Source organism: Ovis canadensis, chromosome 2 (genome assembly GCF_042477335.2).
Source record: "Ovis canadensis isolate MfBH-ARS-UI-01 breed Bighorn chromosome 2, ARS-UI_OviCan_v2, whole genome shotgun sequence".
NCBI classification, from domain to species: Eukaryota; Metazoa; Chordata; class Mammalia; order Artiodactyla; family Bovidae; genus Ovis; species Ovis canadensis.
In genome coordinates, this window is record NC_091246.1 from 238,489,089 (window position 1) to 238,509,911 (window position 20,823).

Here is a 20,823-nt window from a genome sequence, read left to right on the forward strand (position 1 = left end):
TCAGTAAGTGAGCCTATTATGATATAAAGGTGTACAGAAAATTCTGTACTTTTTAAGAATGTCAGGGTAATAGAACACCCAACGATGGCTCATGTTCACTGAGAGGTGATCATAACAGAATCTTATTCAGATGATGGTCATGAAAAACTCTGACAAAGTGATGTTTATTAAGCACAGAGGTCAGCCAGGTGAAGAAAGAGAGGGGAAAAATGTTGCAGGCAGAAAGAACAATATGCGCAAAAGCCCTGAGGTAGGAAGAAGCTTGATTCCCCCCTTCTAAGCAACCTCACATATTCACCCATTCTGGGGATTAGGACACAGGCAACTTTGGGGGCCAGTATTCTGCCCACTACAGCTACCTTTTTTTAAAGTGATAATTTATTTATGTATTTTTTGGTTCTGCTGGGTCTTCATTGCTGCGCAGGCTTTTCTCTGGTCGAGGAAGCAGGAGCTTCTGTTTGTTGGGGTACTCAGGCTTCTCATTATGCCGGCTTCTCTCGTTGCACAGGCTCTGGGCATGCGGGCCTCAGCAGTTGCAGCCCTCAGGGTTGGTATTTGCAGCCTCTGGAGTGCAGGGTGCATGGGCTTCAGCAGTTGTGGCTCATGGGCTTAGTTGTTCCGTGGGGCGTGTGGAATCTTCCCAGACGAGATGGAACCTGTGTCCCCTATATTGGCGGGTGGGTACTTACCCATTGTACCACCAGGGAAGTCCCCTACAGCTCTCTTTTGTTAATTCACAGATGATTGAAATGAAAGCCTTTGTTTTATGTTTTTGCCTTGCAGAGATTCTTGCTGTGAGAATTAACAGTATCTATTCAATATGGTAGACGTTCTGGCTCATGAATCAGAATTACTTGGACTAGTGAAAGAGGTATGTTTCACAAAACACAGGTCACAGAGAAAGAGATCTTGAAAACTTGTGACGCTTGTATTTTACAATGCAACAAATTCTATAATGCCTTGTAATATTTATATCATTACATTACTGTTATCTGTTTTCCATTTTATAATGTTCAGTGTGTTCATAATAAGCTGAAATCTTAAAGCTGCTTTTTAGACTTCCTTTAAAGAAAGTTATACAAGCAATACATGCTCGTGGTAAAAGATTCAAACAGTACAGAAGTGTAAACAGTGAATTCTCCTACTCTGCTCCTGTAGTGACCATTATTAATGGCTTTGTATATTACATTTCTAGACTTTTTTCTTTGAGTATTCAAAATATATTCACATGACTATATAGTTTATTTTACAAAATGTAATGATACCATGCACATTGTTCTGTAGCTTATCTTTTTTAAAGATTTATTTATTTTTAATTGATTGATAATTGCTTTACAATATTGGTTTGATTTCTGTCATATATTATTATGAATTAATCATAGATGTCCCCTCCCTCTTGAACTTCTCTCCCTGTAGCTTACCTTTTATCTGTAACAGTCATACAGTATAAACATCTTCCTGTGTTCTGCCTCAGACTTCTGAATACTGTAGAGTATTTCACTGAGTGGCTGTGTCATCATCTAGTTAACTTGTTGCCTATTAATGGACCTTTATGTGCCCTACACTGAAAGTTTTTGAAGGATAGGCCTAAGCCTTATGCTTTTTGATATTCTCTACAGCTTTTAGCCGGCTTCCCAGGTTATTCTGCAGTAAAGAATCCACTTGCCAATCAGGAGACCTAGGTCGGGAAGATCCCCTTGAAAAGGAAATAAGAACCCACTCCAGTATTCTTGCCTGCGAAATCCCATGGACGAAGGAGCCTGGCAGGCTACAGTCCATGGGGTCACAAAGAATCAGACACCACTTAGCGACTAAACAACAATAGCTACTTTAATCCGGGGTCTGGCATAGAGTTGATGCTAAAGAAATGGTTGCTGCTATTTTGGTGTGTGACTGGAGTGTCCATCAGGCATGTAGTCACACGTGAGGGACATGGTCCTGGAGCAGGAATGAGGCATCCACCATAGGGATGCAGCTTTGAAATTTGGTGTGATCATGAATAAATTTTCAGAGGCATCACAGCAGAGGGTGGTGGACAGGGCCCAGAGAAATAGCCAGAGTGAGAGGAGGTGGAAACAGAGAAGTGTGACTGACACAAACTGAGGAGATGGGCAGAGAAGTGGAGAGCAGCAGCAGTAGTCTGTGTCACTGCCATAAACCTCTGTGTGTGTGTGTGTGTATGCTCAGTCCTGTCTGACTCTTTGCCACCCCATGGACTGTAGCCAGGCTCTTCTGTCCGTGACGTTTAAAGACGAAGGGTGATCCTTAGTGCCCGACTTGAAAATCACAGATGGTGTTTCCCAGGTTTAATGACTTACCTTTCTTCTTAGGGACAGGCATTATTTCTAATCCCTGTTGCAGGTAACAAATTCCCAGTGACCTACTAGACCCAAAGCCATCAAGCCTTCTGCCAATCACTTTTGCTTTTTTCAGGCTGCTGCACATATTATTTTCTTTTCTTTTTTTTTCATTTTATTTTCTATTAATAATTATACTGAATCTTACAACTCACATGTTCCTTCTGAAAGCACATTTATTTTATGTAAATGAACATTTTCTCCTCTGATCACAAGATGGTGGAGTAGAAGGATGTATGCTCATCTCCTCCTGTGAGAAACTAACCACTGAGCAGCCATCAACAGGAGGATGTTGGATCCCACCAAAAAGAGACACCCAATGTCCGAGGACAAAGGAGAAGCCCTAACAAGATGGTAGGAGGGCTGAAATCACATTTAGAATCAAACCCCATACCCTCCAGAGCCACTTGAAGGGCTCAAACAAAACAAAACCTTTATACAGTGTGCAAAAACAAAACTGGGGGCTGACTGTGGCTCAGATCATGAACTCCTTATTGCAAAATTCAGACTTAAATTGAAGAAAGTAGGGAAAACCACTATCCCATTCAGGTATGACCTAAATCAAATTCCTTACGATTATACAGTGGAAACAACAAGTAGATTCAAGGTATTAGATCTAACAGACAGAGTGCCTGAAGAACTATGGATGGAGGTTAGTGACATGGTACAGGAGGTGGTGATCAGAACCATCCCCAAGAAGAAGAAATGCAAAAAGGCAAAATGGTTGTCTGAGGAGGCTTTACAAATCACTGAGAAAAGAAGAGAAATGAAACGGAAAGGAGAAAAGGAAAGATATACCCATCTGAATGCAGAGTTTCAAAAAATAGCAAGGAGAGGTAAGAAAGCCTTCCCTAAGTGATCAATGCAAAGAAATAAAGGAAAACATTAGAATGAAAAAGACTAGCAATCTCTTCAAGAAAATTAGAGATACCAAGGGAACATTTCATGCAAAGATGGGCTCAATAAAGGACAGAAATGGTATGGACCTAACAGAAGCAGAAGATAGTAAGAAGAGGTGGCAAGAATACACAGAAGAATACACTGTACAAAAAAGATCTTCATGACTCAGATAACCACGAGGGTGTGATCACTCACCTAGAGCCAGACATCCTGGAGTGTGAAGTCAGGTGAGCCTTAGGAAGCATCACTATGAACAAAGCTAGTGGAAGTGATGGAATTCCAGTTGAGCTATTCCACATCCTAAAAGATGATGCTGTGAAAATGCTGCACTCAATATGCCAGCAAATTTGGAAAACTCAGAAGTGGCCACAGGACTGGAAAAGGTCAGTTTTCATTCCAATTCCAAAGAAAGGCAATGCTAAAGAATGTTCAAACTACCACGCAGTTGTACTCATCTCACATGCTAGTAAAGTAATGGTCAAAATCCTTCAAACTGGTCTTCAACAGTACATGAACCGAGAACTTCCAGATGTTGAAGCTGGATTTAGAAAAGGCAGAGGAATCAGAGATCAAATTGCCAACAGCCATTGGATCATTGGATCAACAAGAGAATTCCAGAACACTTACTGCTGCTTCACTGACTACGCTAAAGCCTTTGATTGTGTGGATCACAACAAACTGGAAAATTCTTTAAGAGATGGGAATACCAGACCACCTTACCTGCCTCTTGAGAAATCTGTATGCAGGTCAGGAAGCAACAATTAGAACCGGACATGGAACAATGGACTGGTTCCAAATTGGGAAAGGAGTACATCAAAGTTGTATATTGTCACCCTGCTTATTTAACTTATATGCAGAGTACATCATGAGAAATGCCAGGCCAGATGAAGCACAAGCTGGAATCAAGATTGCCAGGAGAAATATCAATAACCTCAGATATGCAGATGACACCACTCATGGCAAAGAGGAATTGAAGAGCCTCTTGATGAAAGTGAAAGAGGGGAATGAAAAAGCTGGTTTAAAACTCAACATTCAGAAAACGAAGATCATGGCATCTGGTCCCATCACTTCATGGCAAATAGACGGGGAAACAATGGAAACAGTGAGAGACTTTATTTTCTTGGGCTCCAAAATCACTGCAGATGGTGCCTGCAGCCATAAAGTAAAAGACTCTTGCTTCTTATAAGAAAAACTATGTCAAACCTAGACAGCATATTAAAAAGCAGAGACATTAATTTACCAACAAAGGTCTGTCTAGTCAAAGCTATGGTTTTTCCAGTGGTCATGTATGGATGTGAGAGTTGGACTGTAAAGAAACCTGAGCACCAAAGAATTGATGCTTCTGAACTGTGTTGTTGGAGAATACTTTTGAGAGTCCCTTAGACTGCAAGATCAAACCAGTCAGTCTAAGGAAATCAGTCCCGAATATTCATTGGAGGGACTGATGCTGAAGCTGAAGCTCCAATACTTTGGCCACCTGATCCGAAGAACTGACTCATTGGTAACAACCCTGATGCTGGGAAAATTGAAGGCAGGAGGAGAAGGGAATGACAGAAGATGAGATGGTTGGATGACATCACCGACTCAATGGACATGAGTTTGAGCCAACTCTGGGAGTTGGACATGGACAGGGAGGCCTGGCATGCTGCACTCTGTGGGGTCTCAAAGAGTCAGACCCGACTGAGTGACTGAACTGAACTGAAATGAACATTTTCTATGATACTGTCTTTCTAGGCTTTTGGTATGTATATCAATAAGTAAATTCCTGATCCCACATTACTTCTCCAAAGATGACAGTTAATTAATCCCATTATATATTTGTGATAATATTGAGCTGATACAATTACATCAAAGACAGTCACTTTGTTGATGTTAGAACAGAGAAATGTATGCTCATTTATGCTTTTTTTTTTTACAGTATTTAGATTTTGCTGAATTTGAAGACACCTTGAAAACATTTTTGAAAGAATGCAAAATAAAAGGGAAACCATTATCTAAATCTACATGTGGCTCTTTAAGGGACCCCAAATCATTGAAATTCCAGGTAACATTTTACTTTTTTGATTTTCGTATGTAATCAAAATGCTCCCAACTTCTAAAATACGTCACCATTAGAGAAGGTTGGAATCATTTCTGGGGACCCGGGCAAAGCAACTTGTTAGACTGTGCCGACGTTTATGGATAAACAGGTGATATCATCTTCAAATCTCTGGAGAGATTTCACATCCTTTCTTGACTGACCTAGAAAATGAATGGCAACACAAGGTTTTTCCATACATATTTCTTGGTAGGAAGAAGAAACCACACAATGCTTAAAAACAGAGACAAATGTGATCCCCACCCTGAGGAAATTTAGGTTATTAATTCTAAGTACTGGGGACACTATGGTGAACAAAATAAAACAGAATATCGGCCCTCAGGGTGCTTGCCATCTAGTTTGGGGAGGTTGGAGGGAGCAAGAGCCATATACAGGGCAGCACTCTGTCAAAGGAAATCCTGGGTGGCTGGGAGCCCCTGGCGGTGGGCTGCAGAGGGCAGATATCAACTCTTAGGATCAGGAAGGACCTTGAAAGTCCTCATTTCAAGGACTTCCCTGGTGGTCCAGTGGTTAAGACTCTGTGCTCCCAATACAAGGGGCACGGGTTCGATCCTTCGTCAGGGAACTAAGATTCCACGTGTGCGGCCAAAAGCAAAAAGTCCTCATTTCAGTCATTTGATTCTGCATCCCGTTCAAAGGTAAGGAACTGGTTCACCTCGAGTACGACCCGTGACAAGAGAACATACCATTTCCTGAGGCAGCTTGTTTCAGCTTTGCCTGATAATATTTTTATTTTTTGGAATTAACAAATTTTATTCTCTTATAACTCTCTTGTTCATTTTCCTAAACACTACAAGGAGTGAGGCTAAGTCAGTATTAAACAAATCAAATTTGAAATGGTAACCCATAAAACATGATTTGATTATTTTAATAAATTTGTTTCAGTATATATACTTCCAAGAAAAATCAGAGGCTGGGTTTGAGAGTCCCACCGAGTTGCTGACTCCTCCATGACCTGGCATGGGGTACCAAGGAGCAGGGACACCGTTGGCGTGGCCCAGGGAGTTGGAGTGGGGCTGTGCCCCTGCCCAGTACCCCTCCAGGCCTTGGGCATCTGGGTGCCGAGCCTGCACCACTTCAGACGCGGGCTCCTCTGTCAATCCTGCACCAGGCAGCCTGAGGCTTCCTCCCCACCCCAGAGCAAACTTCAGAACAGGAGAAGAGACTCTGGTCATCATTAGACATGCAAACAGAGGCTACTTAACTTGAAAGGTCTTGAAACTTTCTGATTGTGAGAAGCCTGTCTTTTCTGCCCATTCAATAAACAGCTGTGTCCCACCTTTATAGATTTTCCAAATGAAAATACCTGGAGCGGTGGCTTAGTGATACTTGCCAAGTGTCAGTGGCCCTCAATAGACAAAATTTCCTTAATTACAGTTCTGTAAGAACCTGTGTATATGGGTGATTATTGCTGCTAGGTCACTTCAGTCATGTCTGACTCTGTGCGACCCCAGAGACGGCAGCCCACCAGGCTCCCCCGTCCCTGGGATTCTCCAGGCAAGAACACTGGAGTGGGTTGCCATTTCCTTCTCCAATGCATGAAAGTGAAAAGTGAAAGTGAAGTCGCTCAGTCGTGTCCAACCCTCAGCGACCCCATGAACTGCAGCCTTCCAGGCTCCTCCGTCCATGGGGATTTTCCAGGCAAGAGTACTGGAGTGGGGTGCCATTGATGGTGTGCAAATTTTCTGATTTTAGTAATCCTGGCTGAGATCACACTTTACGTTCGAGAAGTTAATATTTTGTGACCCCTTTGAGTTATCACACTGGATTGTTCTATTTGTTGTTGTCACTAAGCTGTGTCTGACTCCATGGACTGCAGCACACCAGGCTCCTCTGTCCTCCACTGTCTCCTGGAGTGTGCTCAAATTCATGTCCATTGAGTTGGATTGCTTTATGTGTAGATATTATTTTAAATTCAGGGGTCATTTTTTAAAATTTTTATTTATTTTTTAATTTTTCTTGGAGGATAATTACTTTACAATATTGTGATGGTTTTTGCCATACATCATTGTGAGTTGGCAATAGGCATACGTGTGTCCCCTCCATCCTAAAACCCCTCCCACCTCTCTCTGCACCCCATCCCTCCAGGTTGTCACAGAACACCAGCTTTGGGTGCCCTGTGCAGGGACCATTTCCAGGTTCGGAATATGGTTCATAAATTGGGAGTGTTGTGGCACAGCAAAGGTTTGTGGTCCCGGGTCTACAAATGCAGAGTCTAGAATAAACTGTAGATGGGCCATGTGATGCGTAAGCATACTTTGCCAAACCATGTTAAGAAAACACTTGACCCAGGCTTTAAGACACCCTCAAGAGTCTGTACACAGTCTCTGGACCTCACGGGAGAGTCCTCCCCTGGGTGGTCCTCAGAGTTTGCTCAGAGCTCAGCAGACTTGAGCCTGGGGTGGGGCCAGGCCCCAGCAGCACGTCCCTCTCACCTTTGTATTAGGAAGTGACAAGAACATGGGATCCTCTGGCCAGGTCCCCCCAAAGAGGCCATTTAGAAGAGGTAGAATTTCACTGTGGGGCTTATTTTGAAAACTTCTGAGTTTCCAGTGTAAGCCAGTCCCTTCCCGAGTGAGGTAATATTCAGAGACCATTGTTCTCGGTCACATGACACAGAGAACATTTTTGCAGGGTTGGTGTTGGAAGACTCCTTATCAGAGAATGTTTCTGACTTAAGGAAAACCAAACACAGCAACCCTGTTCTCTGTAGGTTTCTATCTTATGTTAAAAAGCTCGATTGTAAACAAATAGAATATGTTACCTTAAAAAAAATTTACAGAAAAAAATGTAAAACTATTAAAAGCATAAAAGACCAGTGACCCAGTAATGGTGGTAAGTAATGGTGGTGGAGGATGGGGGAACTGGAGATTCTACAGAAAATCTGAAAAAATAATCAGAAAACTCTGAAAAAAGTTTCTGCAGTTGAGCCCAAAATGGAGGTCTGTGTATTGTGGGCATTTGATACAAAAAGGAAAACAGTGCAGGAAGCTCTCTTGATCCTGAAGGCAAGCATGCGTGCTCAATAGTGTCCCACTCTTTGCGACCCCATGGACTGAAGCCCGCCAGGCTCCTCTGTCCATGGGATTTCCCAGGCAAGAATACTGGAGTGGGTTGCCATTTCCTCCTCCAGGGGATCGTCCCAACCCAGGGATCAAACTGGCATGTCTTGCATCTCCTGCATTGGCAAGCAGATTCTTTTACCGCTGAACCACCTTGCCTAAATCTGTAAAGGCACACAGCAGGTGGTGGTGGTGGTGGGTCAGTTGTCGCTCCTCCTGTGAGACAGGTGATGTGCTGACTGCCACATCCTTTCTCCAGAGTTCTATGTCTCAACCACCGCGTGGTGAGTCAGGCCATGGGTTCTGCCCCACGCCGTCACACTGGCACAACCCCGAGGTTGGCCTGGAGCCGGGCCTGTGTTTCTCCTTCCGTCTCCAGCCCAGGCGTCCTATTCCTGGACCTGGAGGCCCAGGCAGTCACTCTGTGGGGGAGCTCGGCTCTGTGGTCACTTTCTGCCCTGCCCTCTCCACCAGACACACTTCTGACAACAGCAGGCCCGTGACAACAGGCAGTCCTACCTCCCAGGCCTGGGATTGACCGCTCCGTGTGGCTGAACTCTTGGCTGCATGCCACATCTTGGCAGCTGTGGTGTCAGTGACTCCCTGTAGATATGAGGTCGCTCCGCTGAGGTCTGGCTGGGCTCTGGGTCCGAGCCATTCTCATCAGTCTTAGGCGGTGGGTCACCAAGTCCAGAGGGCGACCCGAGTGTATTCTTGTGCTGGTGGAAGATTCCTTCCATTTCAGAGACCTTCACCATTGCACCTGTTCTTCAGTGAAAGCCGCTGAGTCGTGTCCGACTCTTTGTGACTCCATGGATTATACAGCCCATGGAATTCTCCAGGCCAGAATACTGGAGTGGGTAGCCTTTCCCTTCTCCAGGGGGTCTGCCCAAACCAGGGATCGAACCCAGGTCTCCCATATTGCAGGAGGATTCTTTACCAGGTGAGCCACCAGGGAAGCCCAAGTATACTAGAGTGAGTAGCCTATCCCTTCTCCAGGAGATCTTCCCGACCCAGGAATCGAACCAGGGTCTCCTGCATTGCACGTGGATTCTTACCAACTAAGCTACCCAGGAAGCCCTCTGTTCTTCAGTATGCTCAGATTTGATGTTGCAGAGCAGTGGAAAACCGGGGCGGTCTGCAGGAGCGTCAGCCAAGGCAGTCTGAAGCCCTCTGGATCTCTCTTTTTCTATCCCTCATCTCTGAAAAGGAGACTTGATTTTGCTCACACTGAAATGATGGAGTATACGGGTGTCTAGGACGAGATGGTTGGATGGCATCACCGACTCAATGGTCCTGAATTTGAGCAAGCTCTGGGAGATAGTGAAGGCTGGCGAAGCCTGGCATGCTGCAGTTCACAGGGTCACTGAGAGCCAGAAACGAATGAGTGACAACAACAGCAAGGCGTCGGGAGGGTGTGAGATTCAGGGGTGTTGGGAGACGTGGCATCCCTTGTAACCAACCGGGCTTCACTCTGATGTCTTCTCCACAGAGGGATCTCCTTGCCGCGTTTGACAGTGGAGACCAGAAGGTGTTCTTCAGGCTGTGGGAGGAGCACATCCCCAGGCCCATCCGGGATGGCGACTCTCTGGCCCAGAAGCTGGAGTTCTACCTGCACATCCACTTTGCCATCTACCTTCTGAAGCACTCCGCAGGCAGACCTGTAGGTTCACCTTGTGCTGGGGGGTTGGCCCGCAGGGTGTGCTAAAGGAGGATGTTAGCCGTTACCTTTTGCAAATGAGGATTAAGTTAGTTTTTCAGCCCTTTTATCATATTGCTTCTCAGGAGTAGGCCTCGTATGTCCCGATGAATGCTTTTTCTATCTCATTCCCAGCAGCTTCTTTTCTAATTTGTATGGAAAGTTAATCATTTCTGTAATGAAAGCTATGTCCTCGTTTGCTTGACTATCTCAAGATGGGTATGTCTAAGAGAATGCATCTTTAGACCACATTTTCAACCAGAAGATGAATTTAAGCTTAAACAGTGGGAAAATGGTGTGCCCATTTGTGAAAGTTTGAGTGACGGGTTGAATTGAGCTTCTGCTGTCTTTTCCTGGAGGTGTGAAAGAGAGGGGAGCAGACACAGGCTGCTCCGGGGTAAACCTTGGGGTGTGGAGGGAATGACAGAGGGGGGCCAGCCAGGCTGACATCGGACCATCTGCCTTTGTTTTGTGACTTCTCCATGTCCCAGCTACTCCCCTGAGGACCTGTGTTAACTTATTAACATGTCCGTGGCCACAGGAGGGGTCAGAGTGGAGGGAGCAGCTATATAGCAAATTGTAGTAGCTGTTCTTGGAAGGCTGTTCCTGGAAGGCTGTTCCTAAAGATGGTTCTCAGGTGGGTGCCATCGTGGGAGAGTTTCATTTCCCTTGTATCTGTTTTTACTAGTTATTTCTGTTTTGTTATAAGATTTTTAAAAAATCAATAAAAATTTTAAGTCCAGTGGGCTTCATGGTATAGGTGAAGGGAGATAGATCGATGAGAAGAACTGGCCTGTGTATGAGGCTGTGAGGGACCTAACAGGTGAGGCCAGGGAAGACCTTCTCCTTGAGGCCCAGGGGGAGGTGGAAACCTGGCGGGGGGGACCCGGCTTGCCTGGGGTTACACCCAGAAGTAGTGAAACTGGCAAGCTCACTTCCTGGTTGGCTTAATAAAAGAAGGTAATAACGATATGGAAACTGCTGTTTCAAAAAACTGTTCACCCTTAAGTGCTTGCTTTGGCAGCACGTATACTGTTAAAAAAAAAAAAAAATTGGAATGACACAGTGAAGATTAGCATGGCCCCTGTGCAAGGATGTCATGCAAATTCGTGGGGAATTCCATATTTTAAAAAAAACCAAAAAGCTATTCACCCTTAAAAACCTTTCCTAAGGAAATCACAGGAATGCAGACAAATATTTTTTTCTGCCTCTGTACTATGAAAATGATGTGCATATCTAATAACGGGGGATTGGTTAAATAAATTATGATAGACCCACAAGATGAGGTTTTGTCATGCCATTAAGAAAGATGTTGATGAATTTAAGGATATCAGAAAATGGTAATGATAAAGTGAAAAGGCAGCGCTTGGACTATATATATTATACATCCAGTTCTCTGATATTCCTGGCAGTTTCATGAAGGGGTGAAACAGGGGGTAGTGTTCGGATGACTGGAGACAGCTCGCAGGCTGGGCCAGGCGAGGAGGATGCCAGCAACGTGGCTGGAACCGAGGGATCCTTGGAGGGACGATGGGTGAACCAGTAAGCCAGCGTGAAGCCGGAGATCTCAGAGATCCTCTCTTCCTTGCAGGACAAAGAGGACCTGGATGAAAGGATTTCTTATTTCAAAACCTACCTGGAGACCAAAGGGGCGGCCCTGAGCCAGACCACGGAGTTCCTGCCTTTCTACGCCCTGCCTTTTGTTCCCAACCCCATGGTGCACCCCTCATTTAAAGAACTCTTCCAGGTAAGCGACTGGCTCCAGATCTTGGATCCTGGGCAGCACGGCAGTTCCACCTTTTATACGCTGGTGATTTCTGAAGGATGCGGTAAAAAAACACTGAATTTTGCGTACGTTGTATTTTGAAAGAAGGTACAGGTAATTTGCTTTAACAAACTTTTCTTCTGCTGTAAAATGTGATTTTGTTGTTGTTGTTATTGCACCAAGACTTGTTAACTCAGACTGACAAAATATTGTAAAATATACTAACCTCTTCAGTCATTCTTTGTAAACTTTTGCAATATTGAAACAATAACCTATTCAATTATAATGAAAACTAGTAGCCAGAGAAAAATCTAGGCTACTTTACGCAATCACTGGCCATGTATATTTTGTGTTAAAATTCTCATTTACTTGGTATATATTTGATTGTCTGATTTTGTACTACTTTATTTCCATCAGACTATTTGTCTATAGCTCTTTTAATTGTTATATTTCATTTTACTTGACATTTTAATATAGTATTTATAAATAAAATTTACCTATTAAGGTAATTTTTTGTTGACTTACTAAAATTAATACATCCCACTGAGAAGTTTATTGAAATGTATTTAGAAACATATTTTGATATGACTATATAGTTTTTCTAAAGATCTCACACTGTTCAAAAATTTATACGGCACTTGCTCCCCAACCACTGAACAATGGACACAGTTCTTCTAAACTCAGTACATTTCAGTTTCTAATATTTTTCTCTGTTTACTGAATTCAGTAAAACCAATTCGTTACTCCTGAATCAGTTCAGTTCACTTCAGTCTCTCAGTCTTGTCCGACTCTTTGCGACCCCATGAATCGCAGCACGCCAGGCCTCCCTGTCTAACACCAACTCTTGGAGTCTACTCAAACTCATGTCCATCGAGTTGGTGATGCCATCCGGCCATCTCATCCTCTGTCGTCCCCTTTTCCTCCTGCCCCCAATCCCTCCCAGCATCAGGGTCTTTTCCAGTGAGTCAACTCTTTGCATGAGGTGGCTGATGCTAAAGCTGAAACTCCAGTACTCCTGAGCAGCAGCTGCTAAATTGAAGGTCAGGTGGTTGACTCATTCTATCAAAGCCAGATTGTTGTATAGTGGCGCAGTTGAATTCTCTGCTTGTTTTTCTGGTCAGTCCCAATTTAGTTCTACTGTCTTCTCCTAAAAGGCTACAAATATAGAATGGTTACAAAGGTGATGAACCTTGCAATGGAAGGTTAGATTTTCTCACAGTCAAGGTTCTGTTATGAGAATTACATAACATTAGATCAAGGTGAGGTGGAGCTGGGAGAGTCACGGAAAGGTTCCCCCTGAGTCCTCAGCAGGTCTGATGTTCCAAGACTGAGTTCAAGTTCCTGTTCAGAGTTCAGGAGGTTAGAGGTCATCAGTATTCACAGAGTCATTTTATTCTCCCTTTTTTTCCTTTTACTGCTCTCTAAATATATTCTTTCAGTGGTCATCACAGGTACTTCAGTGTACATAATAAAATCTAAAGTTAGTATTTTTACTCTCTTCCTGACCATTACAAGGACCTCATTTAACTTACGGGCTATAGTTGTCAAATATTTTAGTATATACTTTAGCCCCACAAAATCTGAACTTTTTAAAATTTTATGCAGTCAAAAAAAAAATTTAAGAAATCAGTATCAGTATCAATTTACCCTTAGGTTCACCAGTATTTTTGTTTACTATTCCATCTTGTGTAGAAGCCCTTCCACCCAGGATCATTTTCACCCCTACTTGAAAGATGCTCCTTTAGAATCTCCTTTCGTTGAGGATCCCTTCTTTCAGTTCTTGTTGTCTGAAAGCATCTATACTGCTTTCTCAGACAGGGTTAAAATAGTGGGTTTATAGCTCTTCTTTTTTTCCATGTGGCATGAGGGATCTTAATTCCTCGACCAGTGACTGAACCCATGCCCTTTGCAGTGGAGCTCGGGGTCTTAACCACTGGACCACAGGGAGGTCCGGACAGTTATTTTCTTTCTGGACACTGAAGGTTTTTTATTTTGTCTCCTGGCTCCCACTGTTGCAGTTTTGAAGTTGGCCATCAGTCTGATTGCTGTTCCTTTGCAGGCCACCTGTCTTTTTTTCTCTGATTGTATCATTTCACTATAGTGTGTCTAGTGTGTCTTCAGTTCAGTTCAGTTCAGTCGCTCAGTCGTGTCTGACTCTTTGCGACCCCGTGAATCGCAGCACGCCAGGCCTCCCTGTCCATCACCAACTCCCAGAGTTCATTCAAACTCACGTCCATCGAGTCGGTGATGCCATCCAGCCATCTCATCCTCTGCCGTTCCCTTCTCCTCCTGCTCCCAATCCCTCCCAGCATCAGTCTTTTCCAATGAGTCAACTCTTCACATGAGGTGGCCAAAGTCCTGGAGTTTCAGCTTTAGCATCATTCCTTCCAAGAACACACAGGACTGATCTGCTTTAGAATGGAGTGGTTGGATCTCCTTGCAGTCCAAGGGACTCTCAAGAGTCTTCTCCAACACTACAGTTCAAAAGCATCAATTCTTCGGCGCTCAGCTTTTTTCACAGTCCAACTCTCACATCCATACATGACTACTAGAAAAACCATAGGAGTGTCTTAGGGATACCCAAATATTTTATTTTGCTTTTTTTGTTTAAGATGTCTTGGTTTATGTTGGCCAACCTAACAATCCTTTCCTGAGATTGATTTCTATACAGTTGAGCACAGAGAGCCTCAAGCTGGAGCACACCATATGAGTTTCCTGCAGTTGTTATAACAAAGGACCACACACTGGGTGGTTTAAAACCACAGAAATTGCTTGTCTCACAGTTTACGAGGCCATAACTGTGAAATGAGGGTGTCGAGGGACTGTGCTCCCTATGAAACTTCTAGGGAAGATCCTTCCTTACCTTTTCCAGCTTCCAGTAGCCTCAGGTGTCCCTTGGTTTGTGGCTGCATGATTCTTAATCTCTGCTCTGTCTTTGCATGGCTGTCTTCTCTCCATGTCTGTGCCTAACTGTCCTTCTTATAAGGACACCAGTCATATTGGATTAAGAGCTTATTCTCATTCAGCCTCCTCTGAGCTAATTTCTTCTGCAGTGTCCCTGCTCCCCTGACCTCACATTCCGAGGAGATTAAGGCTTCAACATGTCTTTTTAGGGGACACAGTTCAACCCACAACAGACCCATTAGAAATAGAGTCATTGTGCTGTGTCAGGGAATTACAAAATTTTTAAGATATCAGACTTTTCTGCTTATTTGGCAGTATTTTTTTTTGAAGAGTCAGAGAATGCACAGGATAGACCAGTGGAGTGGGGTGGGGGGTGAGAGCAATGAGAGCTGGAGGGAGAAGTGGGGAGGATGGGCAGGTCGGAGGAGATGGGACAGGATCTCAGAGCCAAGTGGACGTGAATTTTTAGCAGCAGAACTTTCAGTGGGACCTCCTGGTTTAGTGGTAGATACTCTTGTCTAAGAACCCTCAGGAAAATTGTCCCGAGAAAGGTTGTTGCTTGTGACACTTATTCTTTCACTACTTAAGTCATCATTTTTTCCTTCTCAGTGAACGTTATTTGAGATAAATATTTTATTTTTAAGGAAGAAATCAAACTAGACACATATCAGAATGCTGGACATGATGGAGTATTTGAGGCAGATGACCGCTTCTTTCTGTTTTTCTTGTCTGAGTGAGGTTGATGGAAATGAGTCCCTTTCTTCCGGGGACTTTCTGTAACAGCGATAATTGTATATGCCTGCCAGTGCCACGTATGCCTAAACCATACTGAATTATTTTTGGTTTTCAGCCTAATACGGTTACTTGACATCCTTGAAATATTCAAATCATGTACAGGGTTATTTTTTCCCTGATTATGAAAGGACTCTGTCCTTTCCTCCTGCTGTGGGCTCTTGAATCTTCTGTAAGTGAATTGGTCAGATGTCCTAAAACCTGTGTTTTACAGCATCACACCACTGACAAGACATCTTGCTTCTGATTTCAGTAACTGTGGCAGAGCTGTTTCGTCCTGAAGGCCACAGCTTGACAATGTTTGTTGGCATTTAATGATCTGGTGCTTTTCTTATTTTCCCTTGTTCTTTTTTCCTTACTTTAGGATTCTTGGACTCCAGAGTTAAAGCTGAAATTGGAAAAGTTTCTGGCTTTAATGTTCAAAGCCAGTAACACGCCAAAACTTTTAACATTGTATGTATCCTTTTAAAGCAAATGGAGACCACCTATGGAATTAATAGTCGCCTGGGTATGTGTGTGTGTGTGTGTGTGTGTGCGCGCGCACTAAGTCATTTCTGTTGTGTCCAACTCTTTGTGAACCCATGGACTGTAGCCTGCCGAGCTCCTCTGTCCATGGGGATTCTCCAGGCAAGAATCCTGGAGTGGGTTGCCATTTCCTCCTCCAGGGGATCTTCCCAAGCCAGGGATCAAACCCTCTTACATCTCCTGCATAGGCAGGTGGGTTGTTTATCATTAGCGCCCCCCTGGGAAGCCCAAGAATGGCTTGCTGCTGCTGCTAAGTCACTTCAGTCGTGTCCGACTCTCTGCGACCCCAGAGACGGCAGCCCACCAGGCTCCCCCGTCCCTGGGATTCTCCAGGCAAGAACACTGGAGTGGATTGCCATTTCCTTCTCCAGTGCATGAAAGTGAAAAGTGAAAGTGAAGTCGCTCAGTCGTGTCCAACTCCTAGCGACCCCATGGACTGCAGCCCACCAGGCTCCTCCGTCCGTGGGATTTTCCAGGCAAGAGTACTGGAGTGGGGTGCCATTGCCTTCTCCAAAGAATGGCTTAGATGGCCTCAAATAGGGATGGTTGTGGTTGTGCTGCTTCTATACTCGAGTGAATGAAGCACTAACAAGAGCATGTGCCAAGGCCTGCAAAGAGTTGACTTTTGTGGCATTGGGTCTGTGAGACTTGGCGAGGGTCTTATTTTCCTGTCATGTGCCAAGAAGCTATCTTGAGTAGAAAAAAAAATAATGCCTGTCTTCTTGGAAAAGAACTCTTTGGAATTGTCCCTTTACTGAAGGTTAGTCACTTAAGGCCTTGAGGTCATGATGTATAGATCAACTCATATATAACTTGTCCTTCCAATCAGGACTTTTAAGAAACAACTTTGTTGAGGTGTAATTTACATACCATAAAATTTGCCCACAGTAAGTATGTTATTGAATGATTTTTAGCAAATGCACAGAGCTGTGCAGCCATCACCACGATCCAGTTTAAACAGAGGCACTTTTGAGAGTAAAAGGGGGACACTGACCAGACAGAGACCCAGGACGAGGTGGAAGTGGAGCCTGTCCAGGGAGGAGCAAGGCTGTTGCCTGCCCGTGGAGGCTCCCTTCCCAGAGCTGGTTGGTCCCTAAGGATGCGCGTCTCCTTTTATTCTGAACAAGCATGTAGCAAAAGTTATTTCATGATAAGAGTTAGCATTTTGAATTGTAAAGTTGGTGCTTGTTTTGTTTACCGTAATAAAAAATTTAGGCCACTCTACTGGGTAATGCCTTCTGCTTCCATTCTGACTCCAAAGCACTGGACTCTCTTTTCCTAATTGGACTCTGAATAGTAATCCCTGGGATTTCATGACACGTTTCTCCTACTTCCGCTTCCTGAACATCCAGTGGCTCCCTCTTGCCTGTACTCAGCTCCCACCTTGCCCTGATACTGCCCCCAGACGGGCTTAGTACACCTCCCGTTTCCACTTTTACGTCTTCAAGTTCTTCCCTCTGCCCACATGTTTGCATACCCAGTTCCTTTCCCTCTTAGAGTTTTGTATAAAAGGACAGTTTTCAGTGAAATTAGAACTTCTCCAACTTGGCTTATGGCTTTTTTAATATACTTTTAAAAAGTATTTCTTAGGACTTCCCTGGGAGTCCAGTAGCTGGGATTTTGTGCTCCCAGTGCAGGGAGCCTGGGTTCAATCCCTGGTCAGGGAGCTAGATCCCACATCCCGCAACTAAGAGTTCACCTGCCACAACTAAAGATCCTGTGCAGCCAAATAAATGATTTAAAAAATAAAAGGCTTTCTCCTTAAAGGTAACAGGTACCAACCATTATGTAAAGATTCTAAAAGAAAATTTTTCCATAATAAATGATACTGGTATATTAATTATAGCACCCACTTCACAGGAATAGTATTAGGATTGAGTTAATCCATGAAAAACCTGCTTAAAACTGCCCAACACATAGTAAGCACTTGTGTTATTGTTAGCTGTTGTATTGTAGTTTGCAAACACTTGTCACCTTTTATCCCATTCAACGTTTGTTTCGAAGCAAATACACTGAAGTGCAGTAGGTAACTTTAAACATTATTCCTCGCTTTTCTTTCTTACATGGAAATATTTGGAGTTCAGTTCAACACGTATATTAGGTTGAATAGTGTGCTAGGCATTAGGGATAAAAGAAAAAGCCAAGATCATTGTCTTAGCTGGAGTTTTGAACATGAAAATGGGTGTCTGCGAGGCAGACAGAATGAGGGATAGGAGTTCCAGGCAGAGGGAACAGCTTGTGCCCAAGTGCTGAGCCAGTGTGTCTGGGACACTGAAGGATTCAGCATTGCTGGGGCAGAAGGATTGAGATGGAGAGTCAGTCCTCCGGGTTGTGGAGGTTCGTGTGAGGTCCCGTAAGCAATGAGGAGAAAAACATGGTCATGTTTATATTTTTTTAAATCACTCTTTTTATTCCTGATTATAAAATTAATCCTCTTCCTTATAGAAAGTTTAGAAAGCACAGAAATGCATTTGTTTGTACACATACACTTCAAAGTATGTAATGTTTATAATAAGCAAGGAGAGACATCTCTATGCATGTATATTTTTAAATATTTTTCTTAAATGAACAGAATGTTTCCTCATAGCCTTAAAATGTTCTTCAAAAATAGGTGGTCTCAAAGTTTACACAGAAATTACCTATGTCCCAGCAATTCCTCTCCTAGCTGTATCCTCAAGAGAAACAAAAGTATCCATCTCCACAGCAGCTTGTACATGAATGTTCACAGCAGCATTATCCAAAATAGGCAAAAAGTACAAACAGCCCAGATGTCCATCCTTTGATGCATGGATGACCAAGTACACACAGTGGAATGTTACGTGGCAATACAAGTGAGGGAGGTACTGATCTGTACTACTACATGGATGAATCCTGAAAACATGATGCTGAAATGAAAGAAGCCAGACACAGAAGGCTGCATACTATGTGATTCCATTTGTGTGAAGGGGCCAGAAAAGGCAGATCTGTAGAGAGTGGGTAAGTGGCTGCCTAGGGCGGGGGAGGGTGGTGAGCGGGGGTGGGGACCGCTGATGGCACAGGGTCTCTTTCTTGGGTGATGAAAATATTCCACTCCTGATTGCGGTGATGGTTGGACAACTCTGTGAATATATTGAAAACAATGGAAATGTATGCTTTAAATGGGTGAATTCTATAATATGTGAATTACATCTCAATAAAGCTGTTACCAGAAAAAGTAAGGAAACCCAAATAAAACAGGTGAACACCTTGGCCTTCAGTCATGTGGCCAGATGTGTGAAGCTGAGGTTCAAACCCAGGCCACCCCGCAGTAGCGACTGGTCACAGTTGCTGTGCCATGCTCTTTTCATCAAAACCTCAGTTTCCTTAGGCTGGTTGCTTTAGCACTGAAGGTACAGAGGAAAAGGGTATGAACACAGATTTGCATTTTCAGTCCAATGTTTTGGTAAGGAGGCCAGTTAGGGGGCTTTTGGACGCACAGACTGGTTCTGAGATGGAGAGAGGAGGATTTCCTTAAGGGTAGTCACCCCAGGATTGAGAAGTCGGTTAACTGTGTTTGCTCTTCATCGGCTTCCAGTTACCTGTCCTGAGCGGTTAACAGTCTCAGCTGTTGATGGGGTTCGGGTTACCTGTCCTGAGATAGTCGGTTAGCTGTCTTCTCTGTTCATCGGGTCCCGGTTCCCTGTCTGGAGATTTCTCTTTTTCACTGCACCGGGGCTGTTTCCCAGATTGCCCAGCGCAATGAGAGGGATACCCTGAGTACTGTCTCCTGAATGCCTGTTTTCCTGAACTTCTTCCCATCCCAGAAGGAGAATGGACAAAGCAACAAAGGTAAATCATCTAAATTAACCATTTTTAAATAACAACTTCGCCGACTCGCGTTTTAAGTAATGAAATGGAGAGAATTCCACAGACTTGGCCAAAGAGGGCTTTGAAAGTCTAAATACTTATGAAGTGCTTCACCGTCCCTTTTCTCTGCATTCCTTGAGGCCCACTTCTCAGGGTGGCTGGCACTGTTAGCTTTGTCTGGTATGTCAGATGACTAAGACGGGGAGAATCCACTCAGGTGCCAGAAAATGTCAGGGCGGCAGCAGGTGGACGGCGCGGTGCAGCACAAGTGGGGAGAGAGTTGTTTCCGTGTCTTCACTTTTACCTTGAACTAGTCTAGTCTAACGGGGTCTTATCTCAGCAGCATGTGGAGTGTCCATTCTTTTTTTTTTTAATTTTTATTTTTACTTTATTTCACTTTACAATACTGTATTGGTTTTGCCATACATTGACATGAATCCGCCACGGGTGTATACGAGCTCCCAATCCTGAATCCCCCTCCCACCTCCCACCCCATTGGAGTGTCCATTCTTATAAAGCGTTTCCATTTTTCACATTCAAAGTAGGAATTCCAGTCTTAAATTTTTAGCATAAACTGATGGTTTTTCCATGATGAGTCATTTTTACCAGACCCCTTCATTTTTCAGAAAGATGAGAAAAATGTTAGTTAACGTGGTGGCCACAAGTGGGGTTCTTTGTAGGAGTTTTGTCTCTGATAAACATGATTATGAAAACGGCTGAAGTTACCCTGTTGGAAAGGGTGTGTGAGGTGCTTCTTGCCTTTGCTAAGTACCGACGGCATCATCCTCAATTCCCAGCAGGTGGAGTGTCACTACATGAAATAGCACATTTGTCCTTTGCACAGCAGTCCTGCCAGAGAGAATTTCAAAACTTCCTGCCATTGTTTCTGTTTCCTT

General features: G+C 43.8%; 1 protein-coding gene and 1 pseudogene across 1 annotated transcript in view; both read left to right on the forward strand.

Moving 5' to 3' along the window:
- ARMC9 (armadillo repeat containing 9) overlaps window positions 1–20,823 on the forward strand; it is a 183,007-nt gene that overhangs the window by 1,571 nt on the left and 160,613 nt on the right. The window contains exons 2-7 of the mRNA XM_069578574.1: window positions 784–871; window positions 5,176–5,301; window positions 9,910–10,080; window positions 11,708–11,863; window positions 15,942–16,034; window positions 19,885–19,909. Of these exons, the coding sequence (XP_069434675.1) occupies window positions 821–871; window positions 5,176–5,301; window positions 9,910–10,080; window positions 11,708–11,863; window positions 15,942–16,034; window positions 19,885–19,909 (622 nt within the window). The 5' untranslated portion in view covers window positions 784–820. The remainder of the gene's footprint in view (window positions 1–783; window positions 872–5,175; window positions 5,302–9,909; window positions 10,081–11,707; window positions 11,864–15,941; window positions 16,035–19,884; window positions 19,910–20,823) is intronic.
- LOC138434820 (U6 spliceosomal RNA) lies at window positions 11,133–11,245 on the forward strand (annotated as a pseudogene).